Source organism: Vombatus ursinus, unplaced genomic scaffold (assembly GCF_900497805.2).
Source record: "Vombatus ursinus unplaced genomic scaffold, bare-nosed wombat genome assembly UNPS02014793.1, whole genome shotgun sequence".
In the NCBI taxonomy this organism is placed as follows: Eukaryota; Metazoa; Chordata; class Mammalia; order Diprotodontia; family Vombatidae; genus Vombatus; species Vombatus ursinus.
This window is the reverse complement of record NW_020954571.1, coordinates 641,649-664,119: the sequence shown is the minus strand read 5'-3', so window position 1 is coordinate 664,119 and position 22,471 is coordinate 641,649. Positions and strand designations below refer to the sequence as shown.

The 22,471-nt window shown below is 35.9% G+C and overlaps 1 protein-coding gene across 2 annotated transcripts in view; it reads left to right on the top strand.

The window, feature by feature from the left end:
- UBAC1 (UBA domain containing 1) overlaps nucleotides 1-22,471 on the top strand; it is a 37,025-nt gene that overhangs the window by 3,391 nt on the left and 11,163 nt on the right. The window contains exons 2-8 of one of the 2 annotated variants that reach the window (XM_027869603.1): nucleotides 6,930-7,050; nucleotides 11,376-11,449; nucleotides 14,612-14,719; nucleotides 17,065-17,167; nucleotides 17,588-17,696; nucleotides 18,540-18,762; nucleotides 21,105-21,191. In XM_027869603.1, the coding sequence (XP_027725404.1) occupies nucleotides 6,930-7,050; nucleotides 11,376-11,449; nucleotides 14,612-14,719; nucleotides 17,065-17,167; nucleotides 17,588-17,696; nucleotides 18,540-18,762; nucleotides 21,105-21,191 (825 nt within the window). The remainder of the gene's footprint in view (nucleotides 1-6,929; nucleotides 7,051-11,375; nucleotides 11,450-14,611; nucleotides 14,720-17,064; nucleotides 17,168-17,587; nucleotides 17,697-18,539; nucleotides 18,763-21,104; nucleotides 21,192-22,471) is intronic. The other variant, XM_027869604.1, reaches the window with a different exon arrangement.

The window sequence follows — 22,471 nt, the reverse complement described above, 5'->3', positions numbered from 1 at the left end:
GCCAATTTAGATAGGATGCTAATTAGTATATTCTGAAATTTATTGTTCTAGTAAGTACTAGAGTACATAGTTATTGTTGTTTTTTTAATTAAATTCCTTAACTTGAATTTTTTCTTCTCTGTGTAGTCTCCCCAGGTATATGAGATAGGCCACCAAAGGTATGTTACATTGAGTGAGTGAGACATAAATTACTGTGTAATGATAGCTAAGTAATCAGAAGTATTTCCACCTCTACATCCCTTACCATTCTACTGGATTTGGGCTATCCCTTAGCTGCAGTCAGAATTCATTAGGGAAGTGATAATTCTGAAGTTGTATATGTGAATGTCACCCTGGAAACCAGTTCCTGAATGTCACCTATGCTGCAGAGTAGTAATACCAGAGTGTGTATTTTAGTTTATATTATACCTTCTCATTTTTTCCCTGATGTATTCTTAGCCTATCAATGATTTTCTTCCTCTATCCCTGCCATCTTTGATGAAAGGAAATGTATGTTCTTTTTCACAGCATCTAGAAATTTAATAATATTGTTGTTATTTAAAGATGTTAATAATACTAATGAAAGGATTACCTTTACCAGACTGTCTTTTTACAAACTAGGATCACCATTGTGTTCTAGATCTTAAACTTTTTAAAAATGTCAAAATTAACGCTCTTGTCCTATGGGTTCAGTTATAAAAACTGTCTGTGATATTTTTGAGGTATACGTTAAAATCTCAACTAATTGTCTAAACTTAAAAACATGGTAACTAACACAGTATTTAGATCATATCATTAATATGAAGGCAAACAAGCTTCTCTAGAAAATTTAGTTAACTAGCTAGTCAGTAACAATAACTGTAATTACATTGGGTGTATACTTTGACCAACCGTGGTGCAACTTAGCTAGGTAGGATTGATGTTGAAAGAGTTATGAGTTGTATTGGTGACCTAAATGTAGATATCTTTGTTGTGTCCTAACTACCACACCCTGATCTGCACTAAAACAGCTTAGCATGTAATAGTGATTACTCATTCTTAGGTTCTGTTTCTTAGGTCTTGTTCAGACTCACCAGACCAGTATGAGGTTTGTATTGGAAAATTAAATTTCATAAGATAGGTTCTGAACTTTATAATTCAAATATCCCACTATAAAAAAAACAAGCATTGTTTATGGGAATAGAGCTATTTTATGGTTCAGAGAGGAAAAAGTTCATTTCTGTGTCATAAATATTGATAGTACATTTAAATGGAAAATGGCTCTTACCCCTGTTTTACTTAAATGGTCATCTCATTCTAAAGTCTTGATAATCATTCTGTTTTACTGGTTTCCATCTAAGGGTAACAAAAAAGAAATGATACAAAACTGGAGTCTCTGAAAAATGTCACAGTTTATAAAAAATGTCAAAATGCGTTCAGGGTTTTTGAGAGTTTATAGAACATTGTTCCTTTACTGTATCTCTGTCCTCAGTAACTTCAAGGCAAAATGGTAAGTAGTCAGGAATGGATGTCAGGTATTAAGGATAAAATTTATATAACTGAGCCATTTGGAAAATAGAAGTTGTTTAATAGGGGCTAAAAATTCTCTGATTATAATCATGTGGTGGCCTACTTATGTTCAGGTAAATAGCAGTCTCCATTTCTTTATTTTCCAATCTGTAAGAGGACTTATCTGGCAAAGATATTGTCAACTAGGTTATTACTTGTAAAACACTGAACAAGCTATTTAACTTGACGTTATTGTCCATCCCATATTTAGGGGATTTTACTACTTAGCCCTAGTTAATCAATATTAATAATCAAGTGAGTATGAAAATATTAATTTCATTCTAAGTTTTAAAGTGTTTTTGTTTAGCTTTAATAATGACAAGCATATAATTTTTTTTTAACTTTTAGTTCAGTGTCGTTTTTGGTGTTTTTGTAGCTTGTTTATCCATTATTGATTTCAGTATATATTTTCATATTACAAATAACATTTTTATATGCTTTTCATTTTATATTTGTTGAATAATTGTTCTTGTTGGAAGAGTTTTAATTCCTGAACATATTTCAACATATCTAGTATCAGTCAGTCAATAAGAATATATCAAGTGCCTACTCTGTGCCCAGGCATTGTGCTAGATTTTGGGAAAACAAAAGCAAAACAGTCCCGGCCCTCAAGGAGCTTACATTCTAATGGGGAAGATCACATTTATTGAGCGCTTGCATTGTGTATACAAAGATGAAAGCAGTCACATCTCCGGCCTTCAGAGTTTATATTCCAGTAAAGATGGTTAATATACATACAGTTACAACTAGTCATAATATGATAAGGGTATGCTTAGCAGAATTCTTCTAAATAAGTTTAGATTGCATTTCCCAGCCCAGCATAAATTTTCTATATAAAACTCACATCTGCCTTAGAAGGAGTCTGACAAATTATAAACTTGAATAGTACAGCCAAGTAGATGAGCAGTAGCAATCAGAAGTCTGCAGGACTACTTTTTAGAATCACTGGCTTATGAAAGAAGAATTTTCTCAAAGAAAAAAAGTTCTTTAAGGATTATGTCCTTGATTTATTGATATCTCAAGCTATTATAAGCAGCTTGGTAGTGCAGTGGATAGAGTTCCTGGTCTGGAAACAGACTGTGAATTCAGATGCTTGCTAGCTATGTCTGGCCTTAGACACTTAGCAGCTGTGTGACCCTGAGCAAGTCACCCAACTCTATTTTCCTCAGTTTTCTCATCTGTAAAATGAACTGAAGAAGGAAATGGCAAACCATTCCACTATCTTTGCCAAGTAAACTCCAAATAGGGTCATGAAGAATTAGATACCACTGAAATGACTCAGCAACAAGCTATTATACCCTCTTAAATATGGGTGCTATTATAATAGGTTTTATGTTTAGGTTTGGTGCTTTTATGAAGGAATAAAAGTTTAGTTTTAGTTGTGACTTTTAAGTAAGAGGAGAGATTATATATTGACTTTCAAAATATATTTGTGGCACAATGGATAGAGCACCGGCCCTGGATTCAGGAGGACCTGAGTTCAAATGCGACCTCAAACACATAACACTTACTAGCTGTGTGACCCTGGGCAAGTCACTTAACACCATTGCCTAACAAAACAAAACAAAAACAAAAAAAAAAATAGAAATATATTTGATCAAATAACATTTGATTATTCATGGCAAGTTTTTTCAGCTCTGGTTATACTTCTTAGTTAAAATGAAAATGAAAGGATTTACCAAGAAATCTTTAATTTTATTTAAGAATGTTGCAGTTCATAAATGTTTTCTTTTTGTTCCATGTCTTTGGTTCAGTCTGACTAATGGACTTACTTGATTACCGTCGTTGACTCTACTTTTGCCTCTATAAAATTTGAACCATTATGTGTTGAATGAATACAACTAGAAACACTGATGTAGTAATATTCTTGAAAGTTATCACTGTAGGCCAATGAACACTATTGTATAAAGATGAGTCAATGTGAATTTGGATATATTTTGTCATTTGTTGCAGTGCAGTGCTAAAATAGACAAGTCAGGTGAAATCGTGAACTACTGTGTGAACCCAGGCAAAGATGTTATGGCACATAAAGATTATTATGCATACAAGACATGTTGTGATTATCACAATGGAACAGTCAATGTTGTCAGTCTTAATTCAAACTTTAAATATTGAGGTGGATTACAAAGGTTTTGTCTCATTTTTTAAATGAAATAAGAATTGAGACCCTTTTAACTTTAAATGGCTATTTCTAGACTCCATTGTATTTGATTTGTCTAGAATTATACATATCTGGAAATTAGTTTTAGGAATGAATTTCTAACCTGTCATTATTTTAAGGCATTGTGAAAAGTCAGAGGAGATGAGAAAGAAAGCAAACATTCGAAAATTTTTGTGAGGATGAAGGAGTAGCAAGACTTTGGAGGGAATCAAATCATACATGGCGAAGGAGAAAAGAGAAAGCATTATTATTATACATATGCACATGGTATATTGTAGATGGGGTTATATGACATTGCTTAGGGAAGAGACCCTAGAAGAAATAATTTGTGTGTGAATGGAAATCTAAAATCTGCTGTGTGACCATTAGCAAATAATATAAATTATTCTTGTAGGTTTTGTTTGTAGAAAACTGATAATTGCTGAATGTGCCAGAACTGAAAGAGACTAGTAGGTTTAAATACTCTTTTCTTTTCCCAGTATTATGCTGGAGTGGTTAAGTGGGTAAGGTTCCTTTTTTAGGAATATTTTAATTTAATATAATTATTTTATTTGTGACATCTTTGACTGAAAAGATGCCTCTCTCCCTTCTCTTTTATCTGTGGGAGAAAGAAAAAATAAAAAGCAGAAAACATTAATTAAAAAAAAACCTTTAGATTCTTTGGGGATAGTGCTCTTAAAACCATTTATTCTATTTCATCTAATATTATCTATTGTTTTGAAAACCACAAATTTTCTGTCTAAAATAGGATATTTAATATAAATTGTAAAAATATATAAATAGGATATAAAATGAATATATTTAATAAACTAAATAGGATATAAAACAGGATATTTAACAAAAATTGTAAAACTGCTTGACTGACCACTCTTTATGTTTATTTGCAAACTATGTAATGTGCAGAAAAACTCTACTTTTTTTTCTTTAATTATACTGAATCTCTTGTCATATTTAGCTGAGTATATCTTCCTTGGCTTAGAAAACTGAAAACTGTTCCTAGGTAGTTCTAATTATCAGTACAGTATTCATACATGAAAGACAAGCAGTGTGACCTGTTGATTGAGGTCTGGCCTTAGGGTCAGGAAGACTTCGGTTCAAATTCTAGTTCTGGTACATGTTGGCTATGTGACTGTGAGTAAGTTATTTAACCTATCTCTGTCCCAGACAGCTCTCTTAAGACAACCAAGTTGCTAATCTGCAATGGTAGAAAGAATTTCCATACTGGGAGTGTCTTACACTGATGACATCCCTCCTCTCATCTCAATTGTTCTATTACTTTTGAAAGTGCAACTGTCCTAGTCACACAGGCTGGTGTCTTCTGTCATCCTTCACGCCATACTTTCATACACCCTACATATCAAACTGTTTTCAGATCTTGCCTTTTTAACCTTCATAACATGTCTCATATACATCCCCTTCCCTCCATTCACATAGCCATCACCCATGTACAGACCTTCGTCACCTGAACTTTTACACTAGCCTTCTAATTGGTCTCTCAGCTTCAACTCCCTCCCCACTCCATTCCATCCTCCACTTGGTTACCAAAGTGATCTTCCTAAAGTACAGGTGTAACCTTGTCACTATTCTATTCAATAAGCTACAGTGACTCCCTATTATCTCAAGGATCCAGTATGAAATCGTTGGCATTTACAACCTTGTCCTTTTCTACCTTTCCAGGCTTCTTGTACTTTAATCCTTTCAATGCATTTTACAGTCCAACTACATTGACTATTTTCTATTCCTCACACTGTAAGTTTCTCTGATGAAGGTCTTATTTCTAAGATATATAGAGAACTGAGTCAAATCTACAAAAATAAGAGCCATTCCCCCAAAATGATAAACAGTCAAAGGATATGAACAGGCAGTTTTCAGAAGAAGAAATCAAAACTGTCAATAACCATTTGAAAAACTCCAAATCACAAATAATTTGAGAAATGCAAATTAAAACGACTCTGAGGTACTATCTCACACTCATCAAATTGACTAATATGACAGAAAAGGAAAATGACAAATGCTGGAGCGGATTGTGAGAAAATAGGTACACATTTGCATTGGCTGTTACTCATGCCTGGAATATTCTCCTTCCTCACCTCTCACTTCTAGCTGTCTCTACCTTCCTTCAAGACTCACTTTAACACCTTCCACAGGAGGCCTTGGTCTCTCTTACTGCTGGTACCTTCCCTCTAAAATTACCTTTTATTTACACTGTATATATCTTGCATATACATTATTATGTGCTTGCTGTCTCTTCCACTAGAATGTGAGCTCCTTGAGAGCAGGGATTATATTTTTGCCTTTCTTTTTATTTCCAGTGCTTAGTAGTGCCTAGCACATGGTAGATATTTAATAAACGCTTGTTGACCGGATGAATGAAATCACAGATTTATAGTACCTTCCCCATTCCCCACCTCCAATCCCTGAAAAAAAATCATATGTAAAAATTTACATGTATTTCAGTACTTCAGTGAGTCAGTGGACATTGCTGAGGTTTGAAAAGCCTGAGAATCATAGTAGAGCTAGAAGGGGACTTTTAAAATAATTTAGTCCACTCCCTTGTCTTTTGCAAAAGAGGAAACTGAGGCTTAGAAAGACATTATTACTTGTCCCATTGCACATGGATAATAAGTAGCAAAGTCAAAATTTGAACCCAGTTCTTCAATTCCAAATCTAATGGTATTTCTAGTGTACCATACCACTTCTCATGGCTATCGTTATCCCCTTAAATCTTCTTTTCTTCAGCTTAGCATCTCTAATTTCATCTGGTTCATATATGATAGAATTTTGAGTCTCACATACGTTATTACATCCAGGAAGACAAAACAGTTGAGTGAATGGACTCGAAAGCAGTAGCTGCTGCCAGAAGCCCTTTCAAACACATTAGCCTCTTTCTCAGTCTGTAGGCACCAAGTAGAGGTTATCCTAGATTGCTAAAATGGTCCATAAAGTATAGTGTGGATAGGAAGGGCAACAAAAAAGCCAGGTGAGACCTCATGGCAGAGCAGCTACTAGAAAGTCTAGTTATTTGAGTGGTTTTCCTCTCTCAGCACTGGTACCAAACAAAAATGCTTTTACTTAATTAGTACTTACTAAAATTAAGCCTGAACTGTGAACTATAAGCTAGAAAGGACAACTAGTAAATGCTGGCATAGTTAACTAGGATTGTATTTTATTACCACAATGATTAGTGCGGAAGCTTGGTTATTTCTGATTCTCTTGGTCTATATTTTATTATTTTTTCTAGTGTGTACATGGGAACTTAGAAGACCCCAAAAGTGTAACACATCATAAATTAATACATGCTGCTTCAGAGAGGGTCCTGACAGACACCAAAACTATCTTAGAAGAAAACATTCAAGATAAAGGTAAGATAGCTTCATGATTAAGCTGCCTTATAGCAGTACCACTATGTAAACACAGAAATTTGATATTTTATTAGTTTGCTTTGTGTTAATTCTCAATACTGAGATTCAGAATGAAAAAGCAAGAAACCAAACTGCTGATCTTAATTTAAAAGTATTTTTTGTTTGCTTTCTGAAGTATTTGTGTAAAGTGATAGAAATATAAACTGAACAATAGACAATAGAACAACTTAAGTTTTATGAGAAATTTAATTTTTTTCAGAGCAAAATATAATCCACAGAAAGAGCTTCTGCAGGTTTGGTCAACTTGATAATTACAACTGGAAGAAGAGTCATTTTTATTATATAAACCACCTTTTAATTTATATATGGCAGTAATTTAATCATAAGTTATGTGATACTGGAGCTCTAAAGTTCCATATAGCACCAACATTATGTGGTTCACATGTTAAAGTTAAATGTCTATAAAACTGTATACACATTATTATGCCCTGAGTAACAGAAAGGAGTGTGTGTGTGTAGAATGAGAGAGAGGGAAGGGGTATCTTTTCATAATTCAAAATAACCTGTAGTTTCACTGTGTGTATTTCCTCCACCAAAACAGTTTATTGCCTTGGTATACGGTTTTCTTGAGTTTCTGTGGCTGAAAAATTCTGTTACCTGGTGACCAAGTCTCTATAAACTTAGCTAAGTTGGTCCTTGAACATCAGACATATTGGGCATTGCTGGGTTCATACCAAAAGGCTTTTCGTTTACTAAGACCTAGTAGACTTGTACTCTGTAGACTTTTAGAGCCCAACGTCATCTCCATGCCACAGCCTTTACTACATATAGCTATATGTGTGTGTTTGACAGATAATTCAAATAAGCCCTTATTAAGCAACTATTATATGTAAGTTCTGTTTGAGATTTACATAAGACTCTACCCTCTAGATATATACATCCATACTTACGTATATAAATACATGTAGATGCTAACCTTAGGGAGGCAGCATGGAAAGACCACTGGATGTAGAGCCAGAATATCTTGGTTCACATTTCAGCTCTGCTACTCAGTACCTATAAAACCTCAAGCAAGTCACTTAAACTCTCTGGACCTCACTTCCCTAATCTGGAAAATGAAATAATTATACTAAATTACCTTTGAGACCTCCTCACACATAAGAATGGTTATGGTCAACCCATGGAGCACTGGACCTGGAATCAGGAAGACCTGGGTTTAAATCCAGCCTCAGACATTTACTAGTTGTGTGACCTTGGTCAAATCACTTAACCTCTGTGCCTCAGATTCCTCATCTGTTAAACCCTACCTCTGAGGGTTGTTGTGAGGATAAAATGAGATATTTTTAAAGCAATTTGCAAACCTTAATGTGCTCTATACATGTTAACTATGATGATGACGTATTTCCCTTCTTTTATCAAAATTCTGATATGCCTGTATCTAACTATGAACTGTCATTCCATCTCTCTCTATGCCTCACCCCTCCTAACCCTTTGCCTTCACTGAGACCTTCAATCCTTCATCCTTCAATAACTTCTCAAGCCATTACACCTGCTCTGACTTCATTTTCCTCCCTTTTCAGAACTTATAGATGATCAATTCATTTCTACATTTTATTCTCAAATCCCTTGCTTCTTGTCATAGATGCTCAAATCTTGCCAAACCTCAGTTCTTGGATCACTCCCACCATCTACCCCTTAAACAGAGAGCTGGAGGAATTCACACAACCACAGTGACTGGGCACATTGTAAATTCTGACCAGCTTCAACTGGCCTTCACTGCATCATAGCAATCCTTTTACTCCTTTCTAATTGGTCCCTTATCCTACATTCCACAGAAGCTATTCCAAACCTCTCCTTATGCCTCCTACAGCTCTCCCTCCTTCCTCCTCTGTCAGCTGAAGACCTCGCCTCTTACTTTACTGAGAAAATTGAGGCCATTTGATGTGAGCTCCATCTTTGCCCATTCTCCTCATCTCAAAACTCCTTGGTATCATCCCACATCTCTGATGATGAAGTGGTTCTTCTCCTTGCCAAGGCCAGCTCCTATACTATCTCATTTTCTCTAACAGACTGAAAACTCAGTCATACCTTTTCTCCCATGAATCTTTAACTTCTCCCTATCTAGTTAGTAGTATCTTTCTTAACTACCTTCATACATAACCAAGCGTCCTCTATCTGTAAAAAACCTTCATTACAGCTTACCATCCTCAAACTATCACCCTACATCTCTTCTCTATTTCTTAGCCAAACTCCTAGAAAAAGATATCCATATTTACTGCCTCCACTTCCTCTCCTCTCACTCCTCAACCTTTTACAATTTGGCTTCCAGCTTCATCATTCAACTGAAACTGCTCTCTCCAAAGATACCAATGATCTCCTACTTGCCAGATCTGATGGTCTTTTCTCAGTTTCCATCCTTATCTATCTGTCTGCTGTATTTGAAATGGTTGACCACCAGACGAGAGCATCTTGAATACTCTCTCCTCTGGTTTTTTGTGGTTCTCCTCCTACCTGTCTACTCCTCCATCTGCTTTGCTGGTTTGACATCCGTATCACACTTCCTAACTGAGTGTTCCCAAAACTCTGTCCTAAGTCCCTTTCTCTTTTTCTTTTTTAATGGCCTCATTCACACCTAGAAATTAAACTATCATCTTTTTGCAGATTATTAAAAGATTTATATTCATCTCAATCTCTTCTAAGCTTCAACTTCATATCACAAATTGCCAATTGGACATTTCAAACTGGATGTTCCAGAGACCTCCCAAATCCAACATGTCTAAAACCAGAATTCTTTAAAACCTACCCCTCTTCTAAACTTCCCCATTTCTTCTGAAGTCACCACCATTCTTCCAATCTCCTAGGTTCTCAAAAGTAGTGTTCTCCTTGACTCCTCACTCTCCCTCACTCCACACAGTCAGTTGCCAAGTGTTGCCTTTTCTACCTTCACAGCATTTCTCTTATCTGACCCCTTTTCTCCTCTCACACAGTTGCCACTTTAGTTCATGCTCTCATCATCTCTCTCCTTGATTATTGCAATGCCCTCCTTATTGGCTTCTCTGCCTCCAGTCTCTCCCTGTTCCAATCCATCCTATATACTTGCTTAAGTGATTTTCCCTAAGTGCAAATATGTCATTCCCTTACTCAGTAAATTTCAGTTGCTTCCTGTTGTCTCTAGAATGAAAGATAAACTCTTCTGCTAAACTTTTAATACCTTTCACAACCTGTCCCCATCCTGTCTTTCCAGTTTCATTTATATTACTCCCCCTTCTGAATTCTGTGACTAGCAAACTGGCTGTCACTCTCTGTTCCTCACACATGATACTATCTCTTGTCTGCCTTTATCCTGATTATCTCCCCTTGCCTGAAATGATTTTTCACTCATTTCCACCTCACAAAATCACATTGTTCTCTGAAGACACAACTGAAACATCACATAAAGCGTTTCCCCAACTCTTAGTGCCCTCCCTCCCAAACTACCTTGTGTTTAACTTTTTATTTATTTCGTACATACTTATATTTGTATCTGTGGGCTGCTAGGTGGTGCAGTGGATAAAATGCTGGGCCTAGAGTCAGGAAGACTCATCTTCCTGAGTTCAAATCAGACTTCAGACATTTACTAGCTGTGTGACCCTGGGCAAGTCACTTAAGCTTGTTTACCTCAGTTTTCTCATCTGTAAGATGAGCTGGAGAAGAAAATGGCAACCCATTCTAGTATCTTTGCCAAGAAAGAAGAGTTGGACACGACTGAAATGACTAAACAACAAAATATTTGTATCTGTTTCCTCTATTAGAATGTAAGCTCCTTACAAGTATATATTATTTCATTCTTTGTATTTGCATCCCAGGTACACAGCACAATGTTTGACACAAAGTAGGCCTTAATAAAATATACTTATTGTTTGGTTCTAATAGCTTTTCAGATAGTTTTCAGAATCAGTAAGTCCACCGAATTTTTGCCACTTTACAAATCCCAACTAGTCCTTCTCACTTTCACCAGTGTCATAGCGATAATATATCCAATAGCTTGTGGTGAAATATTGCCTGAATCCTGTGTCATAATTTTTATTAAACTTTTGTTAACTACTGTACTACTTTTCTGCCTATATTACTTTTCACAGTTTACATGCAGTTGTGTATATGAACATAGTGTAATTAGTCTTATGTAAATAATAGAGGTGTGTTTCCGTAGACTCCTTGGTTTAGAAGAGATTCAGAGAGAACACCCAGGCCCTTTCACCCAGGCAATGCAGCATTTTAATGATCACAGGTACATTTCATGTATATATAGTTTTTTATTTTTGTTGACAAATATAATTTTCTTTCAGATGTTTTATTATTGGTAAAAAAACGAGCTCCTCCTCCTCCTCCAAAGATGACTGACGTCTCAGCTGAGGAAAAGGTTAGTTTCAGATAATAAATACTTGCTGATTAATTTCAAATCTTAGAGTCTGAGGATGTTTATAGTTTAAGATAAATTCTGTTGTTGTTAATACCATTATAGAGCAATAATCTGAATGATAAAACTATTTTCAGGTCCCAGCAGATTATCAATATGGTGTTTTGTTGTTATGGTTTCATAACTTTCTGTACTCCCTGATCTTGTCAACAAATTAATTTTTTCTTCCCTGGACACATAATAATCATGCTCTGAAACCTAATTGTGCCTTCTGTAAGAAAGGAGAGAGGGTAGGTGATCTCTGCTATCATTGAGCTCTTCTCAGTTGCTTCCTGCTACCAGTAAGCTAAAATTATCCATTATGCCCCTCTCTCCATACCTCAGATGTCTATGTCAGCCCTGATAGAAGAGCACAAATAATCTGGAAGAGCTCAACTATAGTGCCCTTCACCTGATTACTTCTCATATATTGATTAAAAAATCTAGCACAAAAAAGAGCCTACGTGAGGAAAGTGGTATTTCAGGATATTGTCTCTGTCCCCTACTTTGTTAAGACCTTATCTTTCCACTAATTGATTATGGAGTTATTAGACGTCAGTTTTCTTTCATCTTAAGTTGCAGAATAGAGGTGTGATTTTTATTAGTATGCTTTTTGTACAACCAAATTATCCTGTGACCAAAATTATAGAGCTTAGTATAATCATAGGTTTAGATCTGGAAGGGAGCTTAGAGGTCATCTAGTGCTTCCTCTTCATTTTACAGATGAGGCCCAATAAATGAAATGATTTGATTAAGGTAGTCTAAGCAGTAGGTGGCAGAGCCAGGATTCAAACCCAGGTTCTCTGACAATAAATTTAGTGCTCTTTTCACTCCACCTCCTTGTGAGACTAGAATCCCAGGTATTGTGACTCCAGCTCCAGAAATCTTGCCAGCCTTCTCCTTCCCTTTCCTGGGCCACCTATGAAACAACAAAGTAAAGTACTTTGGGTTTACTTTTCTTCTTTTTTTTCCTACTCAGCAAGCATGCTGGTTAGTGATGGAATGACTAAAAGAAAGAATCTATGACTTCCCTAAAGCCATCCTGAGTGGCAGAGGTGGTATTTGAATACAAGTCCTCTGAAAACAATCTAGTCTCTTTCTACTTCATCAGTGAGATTTGAACTGTAGTTTTCATATATTCACTTATTTTGATATCTAATGATAGATTTTCAGTGAAATATAAAATAAAACTGGATGCCAAAAAAAAAAAAAAACAAACCCCCAAAAAACAAGCTACTAATTCTCCAGGATTAGCTACAAAGCCTAAATTGCATAATAGTAAAATATAGTTTCATATTGCTGCGACACCAGAGTTTAGGCATGTGGCCATTCAGGAAGAGCTGTCTTAGAAGGTAAAAATCTTGATTCTCTCATAGTATGTTTATGTGTATTCATTTAACTTGTGTCTCTTGAAATAAAAATAATAATAATAACTTATTCTTCATGGCTTAAGGTTTGTAGAGAAAGCTTTGTAATGGATTAGAGAAAGTGGTCATCCCCTAGAGAAGTGGAAGGCCAAACTATTTTAAGACAGAATTGAGAGGGCTATGCTCATGTACTCAATACACTGAAAGAGTTATTTTAAGATATCAAGCTGCCTTACCATCTCCAGTTGGATCAAATTGTGAGGGGGTGGCTTTGGGCCACTGTGTGACCTCTTATCTTTAATTACACCTGGCCTCTAGCACACACATTGAATCAGCCAAACTATTGCCTTCTACATCTCTAGAACACACTCTCTCTTGATGAGAATTACTGAGGGGAAAAAGTCAGTTCTCAGGTTACATTTTTGAGCGTTCACTAAGCTGTCTTTCCTATTACTGCACACTTAAAGGCCCTATATCTAATATATACCAGGCAAATTTTCTGTTTTGTTACTATTTATCTGACTTTATTTAGCTCTATGTTGTTCAAGTTCTATTTGTTTTCAGCCTTCACCTTTAGCATATAGTCTTTAAGGAATCTCAATGAACTGGAAATACATAGGAAAGTAGAATTAAATTAGCTAGCATTTTCATCATGTGTTCATCTAGGGGTTGTACTGGGATCCACAATGTATGTTAAAAGGCCTTAGCTAAATCTTCTTAACTTTTTTGTGTAACGAACCTTTGTAACAGTCTGGACCCATTTTAAGAATAATATGTTTAAGTGAATAAAATAAAATACATAGGATTACAAAGGAAACCAATTATATTAAAATCTAGATATCAATTTTTTAAAGTTCAATGGCCTCAGGTTAAGAAGCCCTGACCTAAAGAGAGTTGACCTTTATATTCTTTAGCTATTTTATATATATAACCTTTGCAAGAACATGGATAGAAATTGCCCAAGATGAGGTTTAGGTGGGTTGTGAGTTGCATTTATGGAAGAAATATATGAGACCACAAATTCATTGAAGTATGTTTGACATTTTATGAAAGATGTAAAATTCTATGGCCCATCATAAAACTGTATAGTATTTATTTGTAGAAGGAAAAGGAGTATAAATCTATAAGGTTAAGAGAGGCATGGTGGTGTGGTAGAAAGAACACTGGAGTTGGACTCAAAAAACTGGTTTTCAGTCCCCACTGTACCACTCAGTAATTTTGTAACATTAGACAAGTGACATAGCCTCTCTTAGCATCATTTTTCTCACCTTACATACCTGCACTGTACTCCACAGGACTATTATGAGGTAATGTATAGAAAGCATTTTGCAACCTATAAAGGGCTATGTAAATATAAGGTAGTGTTACTATGTATAACTCTTCCCAAAATTAACATATCCACATCCCCAATTGCAGCTAATTAGAGCTCCAAGAATTATGCCGCCTAGTCAGACCTATGAGTTTACACGTTAAATTTTCACTTTCTCTCATTCCTTATTTCTAGTCACATTAATCAGTTTAAGACATCACATTTTTTCCATGTCCTAAATAATATGTTCCTGGTATGTTTTTGTGACTAAGCAGTGCAAAGAATTAATTTGAAAATTCTTATTTGGACCCATATGTCTTATAGAAAACTTAAGTTGTTGATGTGCCAGACAGTTTAATTGCTAAGCTTTGTCAGTTATTTATTAAATTTATTTATTTTCATTCCTTGATGGTTCTGTTTTTTGTTACTAAGTTTCTTAATTCTGTGTAGAAAAAGCAAGAACAAAAAGCTCCAGATAAAGATGCTATTCTCAAAGCAACAGCAAATATTCCTTCCCACAGTGTGGACAGGACTGTGGCCCATCACAGCATGAGAGATGTGAGTATTTGAAGATGTAACCTCATTTGACACATTTCTAAAATTCATCTAGTGAAAAAAATTTAAAGTCCAGATGATTTTGATTTAACAAGTGGAAAAAGGTTCTTTGAAAGTTGGATTAGAGAGTAAGATACTGAGTGAATATACTGACAGTTTCATAGAATTGTATAATCTTAGTGTTGGAAGAGACCTTAGAGGTCATCTCCTCCAATCTTTTACTATGCTAAGTGTGAATTCTGTTTCCACAACTCTATTTGGTAGGCTTCGAGGCTGTGCCTGGACTCTTCCAATGATGAGGAACTCACTTTTTACTTTTTAAACAACTCTTAATTGCTAGAAAGTTCTTTCTGATATTGCAGTAAAATTTGCTTTCCTTGAGCTTCCTATTATTGATGCTTATTTTGCTGGAACAGAAGAAATCCTACTTTTACGTGATAGCCCTTCATATAGCTGAAGACAATGATCATATTTTCTCTTAAGTCTTCTTTTCTGCAAGCTCAGTATCCCTAGTTCCTCAAATATTCCTCATATAAAATTATTTTGGTCCCTTGTTTATCTTGTTTACTTCTGAACATGCTCTAGTTTTCAATACTTAATTCAGTGCTTCAGGGATCAGTGAGTTCATCAATGTGAATAATCCTTCTACTGATACAGATTACTATCTTAGCTTAGTAGAGTACCATAGCTTAGTGTAGAGTCTTCATGAGTCTGTATGGCCCAACAAATGAATCACCTGATTGCCAACCTGTAATGATGAGCCCCTTTGAATTTCACTTATGTTGGTCCTCAGGTGGCAAGTAGGTATTGTCTGTCACTAAGCCATCCTTTTCAAAATTCTTTTTAAAATACGACATACGAAACAGAATGTGGTACTGTAGGTATTGTCTGATGAGGATAGGGAGTACAGTAGCAATATTTTCTCCCTTTTTCTGGACACTATAATTCTCCCTCGCATGTTATGAATGCTGCTTTTATACAGATTTTTTTCAAATAATTTAATTTTGAGTCATTTTATGGAGAAGATTTTGGTCCCCTAAGTTTCAAGTAATTTGAAGATGTTGGTTTCAAGTTAATTTGGATACCACCCAAACTAAGATATTGAATTTTATGCATAGAGACCGACTAGCAGCTACTTAGATTTTATCTTCTGTGTGTCTGACTAAGATTGGTAAGAACAGCCAGACCATATGGTGGTGATATGAGTCTGTCTTCCTCAAACACATTATAGAAAATACTTCTCTTGAGATTTGTCTAAATATTTCTTTGCTAATTAGGATATAATTGTTTCTAAAGAGGGCAGTGTGTATGTTTGCCTGCTTGATGTATTGTTAATGAATTATTCTGTTCCTTTGAACCTGATGATTCCGAGTTCTTTGTTGTCAAAGTTCATAAAACAGTAGAACTCTCTTGTTACATTGTTGGGGATAAAACTCATTTTATGGTCTGTGTCAGGGGTGGCCACATGTGACCTTGAGGCCGCAGGTTGCCTACTCCTGGTTTGTGTTGTTCTGGAGTTCTTTTGTATGTCAACCAGTCATTTATTAAGTGCCTACCATGTGCCAGGCACTATGCTATGTGCTAGGGATACAAAGAAAGGCAGTAGTTCTTGGTGGGGGGTGGGGTGGGATGAGGGGATGGGATTTTGGGGGAGAGTTGATATAATTTAGTCTCTGCTATATCAAAATCCCTGTAATAACCGTGTTATAATGGACTTCCTACTGTATTTCCAACAATTACTTCCTTCTAATTTAGAAAACCCCTTTGCTATAGCAGACTATATTCAGACAAGTCATTATTTTAGTATGACTGAAATTAGAAATCTGTATGTTTGTTCCGTCAAATTAAGGGAAGTCTGTTTTCTTCTATTAAATGAAGCAAAAGAGGAGATGTGCAGAATACTTAGCAACCAGTTAGCATAATGTTGTGTTTATTAAATGAAGCAAAGCTGAGTTTGTTCAATATATGTAGCAACCAGCTACCATCACTTTGTGCTTTTAGACTTGTATTATTATCCAGAAAGATTTGTGGGACACTAGAGACTCCAGACTATATTAGCATATGCTGATTTAAATAATAAGGATTTGATTACATTTGAACTACTCAACTAATTTCCCTGTCATTTCTGTTTCTTCCACCTTTCTTCCACCCCTATTCCTGCCCTGATAGATTTTGGCCTTTTTGATGTAAAATAGCAACATAATTTTGATGACTTGAAGCTGATAATTCAAATAAATTAAATAGCCTTTTTATACATGAAAGTCCTGATATAAAATAATGGTGCTATCAGCCTATTTCAGTTCTTTGGAGTCTTGTAGAAATAATTTACTTTTTTTCTTTTATTGCAGTTCCAGACAGAACTCAGGAAGATCTTGGTTTCACTTATAGAGGTTGCACAGAAATTGTTAGCACTGAACCCAGATGCAGTTGAATTATTTAAAAAGGCAAATGGTATGATCACATTCCAGATTTATTTTATGATACTATAACCTAATAAAAATGGTATATGTCCAATAATTGAATGAACATGTTATTTCCTCATGCTATTTTACCGGTTGATTGTGACCCATAGTCCTTAGTAGGTAAACTGGAAGAAAGAAGACTGCACTTTCTGTGTTTGTCTCTGGCTCTCTCTAGATATGTATTTATTCCTTACTTTGTCATTTATCATATGCTGCATTAATCAACAGTGTTGCATTAATCAACATCCTTGTGCCTTTCAGATATGTTCAAGTTACTTAGATGCCATCTTGTCTAAATCTAAAGTGTACTTAGGCAATATAAATTCCATCTCTGCTAACATTTTGTTACCTTAGATGGAATTTCCTATTTTACCCACAGTGTCACACTTTTTTTCTGTTTTGCTAATAGCAATGTTGGATGAGGATGATGATGACCGAGTAGATGAAGTGGCGTTAAGACAACTTACAGAAATGGGCTTCCCTGAGAACAGAGCTGTGAAAGCACTTCGTCTCAATCAGTATGTGTTTTTATAAATGTCAAAGAAAGCTTTTGTCCTCCCCTAATCCTTTCTCTCTTTCTACCATTTTAAGGGATAGATTTCAGTATATGGATTTTAAACTGTTTTGCACCACAAAAAATTCAAAGGAAAGCTCAGATATCTCAGTGTTGTAAATTGTGCATACCAATTTGTTTTATCTATACTCATAAGGCTTTTGTGAAGAGAAAGCAGTACCAAAACTTTAAAATTTTTTTTGGTAAAGATAGTTGAATTTAAGTTCAAAACAGTAGGAAAATTTTGACATCTATTATCTTATTTCCCCCATGTGTATGTGAGTGTTTGTGTGGGGTGTGTATGTGTAATAGCAACAACTCAAAATTATCTATCTTTGGTATTATTCTCAAGTCCTGTGTTTTGAAGTTAATTCTCTCTTCATGGGCACATTTAAAATAAAAGCAAATTACAAATCAAAGAATAGTCTATGGACTGTTTCTTCTTCTGTTGAACATAAATCTGTGTTGCATGCTCTCTCCTTTGATTACATGGTTATAACCATTGCTTCAGAATGTTTTTTTTTTTAATTTCTTTCATAATCTTCTCATTAAAAGAGATTTGTGCATTCTAGTGGCTAGACAGACACTTCAGCAAGTATCCTGGAAAACTAGGGCTTGTGACATTGCATCTCTAAATTCATTTCTAAATGCTTTTAAAATTGTAAATATAAGGATAGTTCCAGTTAACATTATTAGAGTTGTTAAAATAAAAAGTCCCTTCCAGGGATTTGAAAGAAAATAAAGAAATTCACTGAGACTTCAGCGATTAATTCACTGCTGTTTTAGAGAAACTTTTGTTATTTTACAGCATGTCAGTAACACAAGCCATGGAGTGGTTGATAGAACATGCAGAAGATCCAACTGTGGACACGCCTCTTCCAGGTCAGGCTTCATTAGAAGCTGCAGGTGCTTCTGCCTCCTCATCTCAAGCTTCTGGTGGATCTAATACAGAAGGGGAGGAAGTCAAGGATGAGCTAACAGAAATTTTCAAGAAGATCCGTAGGAAAAGAGAATTTCGGCCAGATCCACGAGTATGTTATATTTGATAGCCTCTAAATGAAAGTGTTATTTTATCTTGCTCCTCAGGATGTTGTTTACTTATATGCTTAAGGAAGAATGTTTGGCACTTGATAGTTAACCTAGGTTAGTTTCTGCTTTTGGGAGAAAGGAGTAATGTCCTATGAAATGATTTTTATGGGGGCAGCTAGGTGGCGCAGTGGATACAGCACCGGCCCTGAAGTCAGGAGGACCTGAGTTCAAATCTGGCCTCAGACCAGACACTTGACACTTACTAGCTGTGTGACCCTGGGCAAGTCACTTAACCCCAATTGCCTAAAAAAGAAAAAAAAAATGATTTTTATGGCCTAAGATCCAAATAGACCAGATTCCTTTAAATTTGAATTCCTATAATTTCTTTTTAGGCACCTGACATTTGAAGGCATAAAATAATGAATTGACACACAATTCTTATGCAATGATAAAAATGCCCTTTGGCCATGGCTACACTATGGATTTGTGTTTTCCTCTTCATATTCAGAACTGTAGACCAGCTGTTGTGTGTAGCTTTATGCCTTAGTGCTGTGTTATTTTATCAAATAGAATAATTGATTTGTTAGTAGAGGAGAAAGGAAATTATTAAAACTAATTTACCATCTTTTTGCTTGTGACAGTTACAGAGGCTGTAATCTTTGAGATTTGGCTTTACCCTTAATTATATTTTATTGAGCTAGCCTTACTTCACCTCTGTGCGTCATTTTGGCCTATCTAACTTAGCTGTTTTATTCTAGTTTTGTTACTGGGGCAGCTAGATGGCGCAGGAGATAGAAAGCTTGGTCTGGAGATCTGAATTGAAATTTGGCCTCAGATAGCTACTAGTTATGTGACCCTGGGAAAGTCACTTAACCTCTGTTGTTAGCCTCAGTTTTCTCATCTGTGAAATGGAGATAATAATAGCACCTACCTCCCAGGATTGTTGTGAGGATCAAATGAGATAATAATTGTTTAAGTGCTTAGCACAGTGCCTGGCACATAGTAATCACTATATAAATGCTAGCTATCTTCATCATCCTAATCATTATTAGGATTCTCAAATTGCTTAATATTATCAGTACACTTAATACTACATAACCTAAAGCTGCCTAAAAAGACTTTGTCTTTACATCACTCTGATAGGTATTTGAAATGCATTAAGTATTTTCTTCTTTAATAGTGATTTTAAAAATGTAAGATAGCTGAAAAATCTTTCCCTCCTTGATTAGTCTATCACAGTTATAACAAATGATAGTCATGTATTCCAGAATAGTGTAGTAGAAAATGTGTTACTAGAAAATGCACTAGTGTAAGATTAGTCTAGCTGTATTCCAAAATGTGCTAGTCCAGGAGTTTGAAAACCTTGGCTTCTCCAGTCCCAGCACTTCCACTAACTAACTATGATTTGGGACGAGTTACTTCACCTTCATGATGGATAAAGTTTTTATTAAGTGCTTACTGTGTTCCAGGCAACGTGCCTTACATTCCTCATTTTTAAAATGGAGGGATTGGATTAGATGTTCTCTTAATGCCCCTTCCATATCTAACATTCTTTGAGGGCCCTCCCAGCTCTAAATCTTAGTTTTAAATGGGCCTCTGTTTTTATTTAGCAAAGATCATTCTAAAATACAGATTCTTCATGATTTATAGTGAAATAGTTCTGGAAATATAGTGTGATCACACCTATGTGGCTGAAAAGTTTCTTCATTGATGTCTAATCTTGGCTGGAAAGGAACTTTTCTTTCTAATCTTTTCCTAGATTACTGAGTGAAGGAGACAGCATGGCACAGTGGCAGTAACACTGGACCATAACTCAGAAAACCTGAGTTCTAGCCCTGGCTCTATCTCTCTGTTTGACCTTAGACAAATTAATTCCTATCTTAGGGCCACAGCCACCTTATTTGTGTCTCTGTCTTTCTTTGTATCTCCACTTAACACAGTGCCTAGGACAAAAGTGCTTAATACATGCTTATTGACTACCTATCCAGCTATGATGAGTGAGTTGAATTAGATGATATCTGAAGTACTTTCTGGTTCTAACATTGAGGGTTCTATACTGACATTCCTATCTTCATTTAGTAAGATCATTATACATTATACCATCCTTTGCTTTAGTAATTATCAGATTGGATAGTCAGTACCCAATCCATACTGGAATAAAGGTATAAGGGAAAATAATTATATTATGGCAAATCCAGTGGTACTAAATTTTAAAAAAGCACCTTCTGCTTAAATACTGTTGAAGAAAAGTGGTTTAGTTCCATACTGGATGACTTGTTCATTGAATTTGCTGACTTGTTTTCAGTGAGCATGGCATTTAATGAGCTGTGGAATTCTCATTTAGGCTGTCATTGCTCTGATGGAGATGGGATTTGATGAAAAGGAAGTGGTAGATGCACTGAAAGTAAACAACAACCAGCAAAATGCAGCAGTGAGTACTACATAGTTGAAATATTTCCAGTTGAAATGGAGATTTTTGTTCACTTCATAGTCTTCGAAACCTAATTTGAAGAGTGTGGGTAACTTCTTTTCCCCTTGTTTAATAGTACTCCCCTGCATCCACTCTTTACCCTAACCAAACTATACTACTCCTGTTTTTCATTCTAATTCTCTCTTTTCCTGCTTCTATATATGTTATCCCTCATGCCTAGGATTAATTTTTCTCAGGATGATAATGCTTGGCCATTTATGACATGTCAGAAAGGATGAAGATTGGAAAAAAGCCATTAGGTTTGTCAAGAGATCATTGGTAACTTTGGAGAGAACAATTTCAGTTGAATGATGTGTTCAAAAGTCAGACTATAGAGAGTTAAGAGAGTGAGAGGAAAGAAAGTGGAGACATTGATTATAGACAGCCTTCATAAGGAGTTTAGCCACAAAAGGGAGAAGAGACATGGGATGATAACTGTTGGTGATGGCTGTGAGGATTTTGGGGGGATTGGGTAGACGTGGGCATGTTTGTGGACAGTAGGGAAACAAGCAGTAGACAAGGAGCGATAAGTGAGGGTAGAATTTCTCTAGTATGAGGGTAGGAGGAAAGGAGAGAGATCATGAGCTAGTCATTGAACTTATTGAGGAAGGAAAGGGAATGTCCTGGAGGTCAGTAGATAATAGCTACCAGAATTTTGATTGGGTGGTATGTATGCATTGAGTGAACCTTGAAAGAGGAGAGGCTACTGAGTGTTGGTTATAGAGGAAGAACCTGGATGTGGCAATGGAGAGCAAGATGTATTTTAACTCTCTCGCCTCAACAGTGAGTCCAGGGAGAAATGAGTGAAACTACAAAAAGTGCTGGAAAGGGAAGCCAGGGAGGTTATGGATTCAGGAAGGTGAGAACCAGAAGATAGAAGGAGTTGGAAAGGGGAAGATTTAAGATGTTAGTATATTTGTTACCCATGGAGCAGTCTTTGGAAGGAGTGGGAACCTTTAGAATTAGACATTGGAGGGGTTGGGTTGAAGGGAATGGGAATGAGAGATCAGAGGTTCAGAATCATTGGGATGGGAAGGGTATGACCAGGTGAGAGTTTGCTAATCATTGAGGGTTTCATTGTCCCTAGAAACTTGGCCTTAGGATGGAGTCCTTTCAGGGCTTTAGGCATCTCAGGGAGGGGACAAGTTCTGGGAGCTAAAGGAATGGTATTGTTCCCCTTCCTTAACCACAGAAGACCATGATAGAATTGTGTTTCTCCTCTCCCCTGGAAGGGAGGAGTC